Raw genomic sequence first — 9,776 nt, forward strand, 5'->3', positions numbered from 1 at the left:
GCAGTCCGTGAGGTTTGTTTTAAATGAGAATTAAAAGACAAATCTTGATCAAATGTTACTCCGAGGATTCTTTTTTTAAAGATATTTTTTGGGCATTTTTAAGCCTTTAATTGATAGGACAGACAAGTGTGAAAGGGGGAGAGAGAGAGGGAGTGACATGCAGCAAAGGGCCACAGGCTGGATTCGAACCCGGGCCGCTGCGGCAACAGCCTTGTACATGGGGCGCCTGCTCTACCACCAAGCCACCGACGCCCCTACTCTGAGGTTTCTTACAGTAGTGCTAGAGGCCAGAGCAATGCCATCTAGAGAAACTATGTCATCAGATAAAGAGTCTCTGAGTTGTTTGGGGCCAAGAACAATAACTTCAGTTTTGTCTGAATTTAACATCAGGAAATTGGTGCTCATCCAGGTTTTGAAGGACTATCCAGCCATCTGTACTGTAAAATCCTGAAGGTCATATGATCTTAAGGATGTAAAGGCTTCAGCACCCAAACTAATACTGATTACACCGTCTGTTAGCTTCATCTTTATTGAGCCATTTCAAACGCACTCTAGTTTCATAGCCCTGCTTTCTGTGTTTAAATGTCTGACAGAAATGTTACTACTGTAAGAAGCGGATGAAGAAGGCGTCTGGCTGCTGCGTGCAGTGCTCTCATGGCCGCTGTCCCACTGCCTACCACCCCACCTGTGCCCAGGCTGCTGGAGTACTCATGCAGCCAGATGAATGGCCCTTTGTGGTCCATGTTACCTGCTGTCGCCACAAAGGCCCAACTCAGATTGAGGTAAGGAGCTTTTTAGAATCTGTTAACGTCTTCTTTAAGTATGCACTGTTAACTAGAGATAAACCTTTTTCCACTTTTTATCAGCCAGTTCTATTTTCAAGTGTCCCAAATTGTAGGAACAGAGGCAGTGTAAACATCAGTAAGTCATGGAAATGAGATTTCCTGAATCTCCTCGACAGCGCAATAAAGCAGTCATGCATGAGCTGACTGTGGGACAGAAGGTGATATGCAAGCACAAGAATGGCCGCTACTACCAGTGTGATGTGGTGCAGCTGTCTAAAGAGACGTTTTACGAAGTCAACTTTGATGATGGCTCCTTCAGTGACAATCTCTTTCCTGAAGACATTGTGGTAGGTTTCACTACTTTATCTCTATCATGTCATTTATAAGAAAATCCAAAAACCAAGCACAGTAAAAATGTAGAATCTGAAACCTATGATGGAAAACTTTACCCACAAAAAGACCATTTGTATAACAGTTACACACAGTGTGTTTCCTTAAGTCCGTGAAGAAAACATTGTTTTGCTTGTATGCCTCCACAGTGAACGAAGAATCCAAAAAACAGAGAAAACTCTTCATGAATTGAAGTAAATAGGGGCCACGTTCAACAATAGCAAAACTGTATCAAAACATCCTTTTACAAACTCTCATACAATTTCTTCAGTATAATTCAAGTCTTATTTATCCATGCGTATATACTCAGTACTCCCCAAACAAATTCATTTTTGCTAAAACATTACAGTTCAAAACATGACAGTACAAACAGTCTCATGCATGGCAGAGTAGCGTGCCTGGGCACATTCATGTGTTTAAACTCTGCTGAAGTGGAACTCGTATGCATGCAGGAGCTCAGGCACGCTAAGGGCACAGTGCTTAGAAAAGGAAGCGTTTTAAATCTTAATGTTTTCATGAAAATGCATGTGTTTGGGAAGTACTGAGCATAGAGCTGGATAAATAAGACTTACCATTTTGTGGGTGACACATTCTTTTTTTAAGTATTAAGAAGTTAACTTGGTAAAATTGGTAAATTTGGACCCACTATGACGGATTGTCCATTTATATTTACATTACTGCCCACCTAAGTATTCATGTACAACTATGAGATTTTCTGTCCTGTTCTCTACATCAGAGACATAATTTGTTGTACTGTATAGCACTGACTTTCATGACAAAACACATGTTGTAGTTTTGTATTGATAATATCCTAAATTCTCAAATGGCTGCCTTTATTTACCTCAGTGGATTGTCTGTCCATCCATACATACACCCCATCCGCCTGAGGGAATTTCTTCAAATTTGGCACAAATGTTGACTTGGACTGAAGAGTAAACTTATTAGAATGTTGTGATGAAAGGTCAAGGTCAGTGTGACCTCACAAAATATGTTGTTTTGCCATAACTCAAGAATTTATAAAGTAATTATGACAAAACTTCACACAAATGTCTAATAGGATGAAATAATGAAATGAGGACATTTTACATCCCAAAGGTCAGCTTCACTGTAACATCATAATGTTCAGTAACACTTTACTTGAAGGTATCTACATAAGGGTGACATGACACTGTCATAACTATGACATGACACTGTCATGAACTGATCATAAACATTATACATGTCATAAACGTTTATGACTGCTGTCATTAAGTGTCATTCGACTTTTGTAATGACAAGTTGACATTATTTGGGTTGTCTTGATTATGACAACTTCACATTAATTAAAGTGACATTACCAGAAGTTGTCTTTGTCATGACAAGTTGACATTAAATTTGTTTGGGATGTCCTTATTATGACAACTTGACATTAACCAGGATAACATTACCAGAAGATGTCTTTGTCATGACAAGTTGACATTAACAAAAAAAAAAAATGCACCTCTTTTTGTGTGTATGACAAGGTGACATAATAATTATTATAATTAGATGTCCAAGGTTAGAGACCGATTCTAACACTCGGTCAGGTAGATGTTTGGCAGGATATGACACAAAACTGGCTGTCATGACACCATTATGACAGTGTAATGAATAAATTATTTGACCTCAGGTAAAGTGGTATCATTTTGATTTGTCATTAAGATATCATGAGATATCTAGTTGAGTAACAACCCCCAACACTGATTACTAGTAACTTTTTTTTTTTAAGAGTGATGCCTTACTTTACTTAATTACTCACTGCTGAAAGTAATTAGTTACACTACTAGTTACATTACTTTTGGATTACTCCATCACATCACCTGGGATGCACCATAACTTAATTGCCAATTAAGCCCAGCATACACTGTACGATTTTTAAAATCTTGTTGTTAATACCAGCTCACACTGTACGAGTGAATCGTCTGCGATGTGCGGCCAAAGCTCACGATTTATGTGCTCACACTGTACGTTCCGATCATCAAGCACGATCAGAGAGCTCACACTGTAGGGGTGAAAACGGCTCGTCGGCCCCTGCTGACTCTCCTGCCCGTTGACAGCTGTCAATAAAGATACATTTGAAAGCTCCGATTTGTTCCGGAAGTGCCGTTGTTGTCAACGAAGCAGGACAAGCGGTTTGCTTTGATGATTTGCGCTATACTGTATGCCGAAACGTCCAAAAAGAAGAGGCGTCGGCGCATATGGACTCGCAGATGGTTTGAGAGACGTGGACAGTATGGTTTGTCCATTTTACAACGAGAGTTGGAGGTAAGCTGGCTACAGCCGGGTGCACCCTCTGTGTGTGTGTGTGTGTGTGTTGTACCTCGTCTAGCGCGCTAGCTTGTATGTTTGTTGCGCTTGCTGGAAAATGAGAGCAGAAAAAACTTACCAGGCAGCTGAAGAATATTGGCTATCTCCTGCCAGCGTTTCTCTCGTTGATAGCGGTCGTGGTAGGTGGAAGAAGAAACGTCGAACAGGCACTCATACTGTTGCCACAGCTCAACCAACCTGGCCTCCATATTTACAGTCCACCGACGCGTCGCCATGGTGATCTATGTCTTCGCGCAGGTGCAGTGAGGGATAAATGCACAGACGTTGGCGAATCGGCTCGTGGCTCTGCTTCAACTGTGCGAATGTCTGTGCCGGCCGACCAAAATTTCTGACATGTCAGAAATTCATCCGACCGTCCGACCGTGGTTCTGGAACAGATGATCGGCCCTTGCCCTCTTTACAATACAACAACATAACTTAAAAGAGGTTGTCCTTTCAACCATCTAATGCAAACATGATTTGTTCAAAATAATATCAATAAATAAAATAAGATACTGGCCTTCATCATCATATCAGACGATGATGAGACTTCAAAGGAAAACAACATCGCATATAAAATGTAATTTGAACTGTGCATTTAACTGGCCAAACACACTCAACTCACTTTAGCTCACTCACCAAACTAGGGCTTTACAGCACATTTTTCCATCTTACTGGACATGCTTACCAAAGAAGGTTATACCTCATGAGGAGGAGTCTCTAAAATTGTTTGTCAGACAACCTGTTCCTCCTCGGAGTCAGCACAACACTGCCCAGGCTAAAGAGCCTCTCCACCGGTGCACTAGAGAGTGTCGCTGTGTTGAATTTCATAGAAATATTCTTTATTGTGGGGAAACGGTTCTGAATCTCCATCTCTGACCCCGACTTCAAATAGTCAATGACTGCTGGAGGTGGGGATCTGTGGCATACGTACATCCTGCTCATCGTTTTGCAGTGCCAGTGTCTTTGACGTCAAAATCTCCAGCGTTGGCAGGAGACTGCCAAAGTTGACACATACTCTGAGCTCTCAAATGTTTTCTTTAGCTCAGTTTCCATCTTCACATAACACTGATCCAGGTAGCTTGCAAAAGTTTTTCTGTCTGATGGTGGCCATCTGCTCCTCGTTACCTGTGTTTTGCTCAGTATGTTTTGGAAAAATTGCGATTCCACTGTTGAAACAGGCAACATTTTCTCCACGATGTATGCTGCTACAAGCCTATTTATCTCTGCTTTTGTTGATACCTTTTGCAAGCCTTGGCTGCTTGGTTGGTGTTGGCTTATCTCCAGCGTCACTCAGGGTCCGCAGGTCTTTAGCTACTAGCTTTATGTTAGCATGTTGCCTGTGCAGGTGCTTGGAGAGATTTGATGTCGTGTTTGCAGCAGTTGAGAGTTGTTTATGGCCTGGGCACAGTTTACACTTTACCGTCACATTCTCGTCCTTTCGTGCAACAAATTTCGAAGTAGTGTGCATATCTCCACCTCTCAACGGACGTCTAATGTGGCTCTGCCATTTTTCGTGCCAGAGTCACAGTCAGGTCACGTGAGTGAGGTCAATAACACGTTACTTTGTAACTTTACTTTGTAACGCGTTACCCCAACACTGGTCATGACAGCCAGTTTTGTGTCGTATCCTGCAAGTTATCAACAGTAATGCGTTACATTACTGCGTTACAGACAAATGTAATCTGATTACAGTAACACATTACTTTGTTACTTTACTTTGTAACGTGTTACCCTGAACACTGGTCATGACAGTTCTGTGTCGTATCCTGCCAGACATCCATCTGACCGAGTGTGAGAATTGGTCTGTAACCTTGGACATCTAATTATAATAATCATTATGTCACCTTGTCATAAACAGGTGCATTTTTTGGAATGTCAACTTGTCATGACAAAGACATCTTCTGGTAATGTCATCCTGGTTAATGTCAAGTTGACATAATGAGGACATCCCAAACAAATTTAATGTCAACTTGCCATGACAAAGACAACTTCTGGTAATGTCACTTTAATTAATGTCAAGTTGTCATAATCAAGACGACCCAAATACTGTCAACTTGTCATTACAAAAGCCGAATGACACTTAATGATAGCAGTCATAAACATTTATGACATTTACATAATGTTTATGACAAGTTCATGACAGTGTCATGTCATAGTTATGACAGTGTCATGTCACCTTTATGTAGATACCTTCAAAACACTTTTCTGGCCATTATTCAACGTCAAATCACAGGAACAGAAGGAGAAGGAGAGACATCTGGCCAGATACTGAACTGATGGCTCTAATCTTGGGTGTCCACCTTGAAACTGTGCTGATTGTATAGATCTTCTATGATGTCAGGGGTAGGATGTGTGTGAAGCGTCCATGTTTACACAGACATGGATGTAAACTGTAAGAGAAGCTTGACTGGTGCACAGAGGCATACAACTGCGAGGCAGTAATTCTAGTTTTACTGAAAGAATTAGTGCTGTGGAAATGTTCAGTGTGTACTTTACCATGTGAGCTGTTGTAGTGCGCCAAGGATGGTTTATAAATAAATGTAGGCTCTACACAGAGCCTACACAAATGGCCTACACTGTTGTGAGCATTTGTATCTGTGTAGTAATGTGTCTGTGTATCTCTGCAGCGCCACCTCCAAAACACTAGTTGGTGGTGGGGTTTCTGTGCCACTGTGTTGAGTTTCTGTGAAGTGCAGTAAAGTTTGATCGATCTAACTGACACACCTAAAACACACATAAAACACAGCTTAATAGCAACAATATTAAACAAAAGTACAAAATTCGGTTCTATTACGACTCACAAGGTACACAAATAAAACAATTGTTTTATAATAGACACATTGTCCTCACATATAGAACCAAAAACCGCCAGTTGAGAACCACTGTAAGTCAGTGGTTTTGGTATATGACATCAGGCACAACAGCAAAATTTAACAAAGGTAATGTTAAAAAATTCAACTCCAGTATAACTCACAAAGTTCACCCACAAAACAATTGTCTTATACTAAACACATTTTCCCCATTTATAGAACATGCTAACATTATTAGTATAAGCCGATGAAATTCCCCATTGCATAAATTAACCTAGTGGTTAACAGACTTTTTCTCTACTCGTATGCAGCCAGGGTAAATCACACACAAGAGTTAAGATTCTCTTTTGTGGAGGCTTTATGTCTTCAAAATTTGTTGTATTGTGTCTTATCTGTGAAATAAGAGTAAATCAAACCTTTTTTCCACAGAGGGAAATGTTTTTCAGCTTACACAAATAAACAGGAGGTCCGCATGGCTGGAACTTGCACTTTGTGCTTCTACACGGATTCTACACTTTAGATACAACCGATTCAATGCAGACATGTAAACCTGCTTTATGCAAAAGAAGCTTCAGTATTTACATTTACCTTCAGTTAAAGGGTGAACAAGGTTTGTGTCCTTGTGAATATTTAAATCCATATAATGATATGTGCATGTCAGGCCTCATAAAATCTATGCCTGTGCTCAGCTTGTTTAGAACTCTGTGTTTTGTCTGTTAGAGCCGAGACTGTGCTCAGCTCGGACCACCAGCCCAGGGTGAAGTGGTCCAGGTGCGATGGACAGATGGCCTGGTGTATGGGGCCAAATTTGTGGCAGCGCATGCCATCCACATGTACCTGGTAAGATTTTCTTTCTGTTTGTGTGTATTTTTTGTGTGATATACCAGCCTCGCAGTAATTAATAGTGCAATGGGCTAACAATAGTAATGTAAAGAATACAATTACAATGGTGGAAAACTTGGTTTAAAAAACTTTTAGCAAAAGAAAGGGGCAGGTAATGTAAGATTTTTAAACTCACTCTTTTAGATCATGGAATGTGTTGTTACGTATTGCATCTTTTGCGTAAATGTGTGTGTTGGAGGTGTACACTGAAGCAATAGAAAATAAATAAATTTAATATAGCCACAAGTGGCAACCCCACATTCATGCCCTTTCTCAGCCAACAGAAAGAAGCAGCTAAATTGCTCAAAATAACAGCCACCAGTGGCAATGAGTGGGTTTCAGGCTTCACAAAGCTGATCCAAGTCTCTACAGCTGGTTTAATTTGTCTAAAAAAAAAGGAAGGAGAGACCAATCACACACTTGTTTCATCATTACAATGTATCTAGCATTTCAAAAATTGCACACTTAAAGTCCCACCTTTTGATAACCCTTTTATCAGATGTTAATGAAATTTGGTGGGTTCATTCAGGACTTAGTGCATGATGTATTCACTGAGTTTAATCAGGATTGCTCAGAGATAAATTAGGTTATGCCTTTTTCCCTTTTGCAGAGACGTTTTTATGCCTCTTGACAAATGGACGGATGGTTATCCGTCCGTCCATATGTCTGTATGTCCGTACGTCTGTTTGTCCAAACATCCGTCCCATCCTTATGAACATGATATCTCGAGAACGCCTTGAGGGAATTTCTTCAAATTTTGCAGAAACGTTCACTTGGACTTAAGGATGAACTACGTGCATTTTGGTGGTTAAGAGTCAAAGGTCAAGGTCGCTGTGACCTTGCATCCATCTCATTCTTGTGAACCAAATATCTCAAGAATAGCTTGAGAGAATTTCTTCAAATTTGGCACAAACATTCATTTGGACTCAATGATGATCTGATTAGATTTTTGTGGTCAAAGGTCAAGGTCATTGTGACCCTTGCATCTGTGTCATTCTTGTATTTGCTGCATTCGGAATGTAGGTGGAATTCGAGGATGGGTCACAGCTAACAGCCAAGAGAGATGATGTCTACTCTCTGGATGAGGAACTCCCCAAGAGAGTCAAATCCAGACTGGTAAATGCAACCCAAAGCCACACACACCCTTTTATCAACAATATATGCGTTTCTAATTCTCTATGTTTATTTAACAAAGAAGGACTTGGAACTAAAATTTGTTTTTGTCTCTGCAGTCTAAAGCATCGGACATGAGATTTGATGGCATCTTTGAAGAGAAGGAGATTATCCAGGAGTCGAAGAGGCAGAGAGTGATCAACTCACGTTACAGAGGAGACTACATAGAGCCTGTGATATACAGAGCCATCATGGAGTAACCCTCACTCCCTGTCTGCTCACCCACACACCACCAGCACTGACAGACTGAACTGTGCTCACCGTACCTTAACATTGCAGCTAGCCACTGAGAGAGTGTAGCTCCAGATGACTTCCTTCAGGACCCGCTTTGGACTGTTATTGATTTCTTACTTCTCATTCATCCATCTATGTTAATTCAACAAGAATTATTTTTGCTTTGTTTGACTGTGATCAAAGAAACAGCAGTATTTTTTTATTTCAGTCTTTCAGTAGGCTGACATCCAGTCTTGACAGTACATAAAAGTAGGAAGCAATACAAAAATGGCATTTGTTCAATAAAGGAGCATTTTGACAGTGAGGCACCCATGAAAAAGACAATGTTGGTGTTAAACATTAATCTACAGTAATATTGAATACATTTAAATTAACTCTGCCACACAAGTGTTTAAGGTTAGAGGGTAATATATGTCTTTCCTGCTGCCATTAGTGTCTATGATATGGAGCCCCACAAGTTTCAGAGGTAAAGGTTTTGATTTATTTTATTTAGAATTTGTAATTTACTAAATTGTACCCTGGAATAAGTCTTTCAAAATTACCAGCTTTATTATAGTTAGTCCTTTAGTTCCTGTCCCCCCACATTCTTTGATTTATGAATTAATTTGTGTGCCCAAATTGTTAATTTGAGGGTATAATTTCCTTAAACTTGTGCTGAAATTATCAAAAATGGTTTTGGGCACAACTAATTATTATTTTTATTTTTAATTAATTGGCCAGTTTTTTTATCTACAATATTATTTTGTCTATGCAGTGTGAGAAATGCATGAAAAATGCTCATCGCAATTTCCCTGACCTGAAATGAACATATTTATGTTGTGTATTATTATTCAATTTTTATTTAGTTTCACATTGGAGAAACTAGAACCAGTAAATATTTGGCATTTTTGCTTAAAAAAATGACTGAAATGATTAATTTTCTTTTGACTGACTAATTGACTTTTTGACATTTCAGGTCTAAAGATGTTACCCCTCATACCTGCCATATTCTGAAGAGGCTAGACTACAGTTCCACCATGGTAATTTGACTCAACACAACTTTATTTAGGAATGCGCACCATGTGAGCATGTAAATTAGAATAATTAAGTCCTTAAAACTAGATATTGACATAGGACCGCTTTCTAAGACAGGGCTACAATATTACAGAATATATCAGGACCCTAACCGTGTATA

The 9,776-nt window shown here is 39.7% G+C and overlaps 1 protein-coding gene across 5 annotated transcripts in view; it reads left to right on the forward strand.

Moving 5' to 3' along the window:
* kdm4aa (lysine (K)-specific demethylase 4A, genome duplicate a) overlaps positions 1 to 8,904 on the forward strand; it is a 49,208-nt gene extending 40,304 nt beyond the window's left edge. For all 5 annotated transcript variants that reach the window (XM_050055654.1, XM_050055656.1, XM_050055655.1 and 2 more), the window contains exons 18-22: positions 594 to 782; positions 962 to 1,132; positions 7,034 to 7,153; positions 8,219 to 8,311; positions 8,428 to 8,904. In XM_050055654.1, the coding sequence (XP_049911611.1) occupies positions 594 to 782; positions 962 to 1,132; positions 7,034 to 7,153; positions 8,219 to 8,311; positions 8,428 to 8,568 (714 nt within the window). In that variant the 3' untranslated portion in view covers positions 8,569 to 8,904. The remainder of the gene's footprint in view (positions 1 to 593; positions 783 to 961; positions 1,133 to 7,033; positions 7,154 to 8,218; positions 8,312 to 8,427) is intronic.
* Positions 8,905 to 9,776: the final 872 nt, after the last annotated feature.

This window comes from Epinephelus moara, chromosome 10, assembly GCF_006386435.1.
Source record: "Epinephelus moara isolate mb chromosome 10, YSFRI_EMoa_1.0, whole genome shotgun sequence".
In the NCBI taxonomy this organism is placed as follows: Eukaryota; Metazoa; Chordata; class Actinopteri; order Perciformes; family Serranidae; genus Epinephelus; species Epinephelus moara.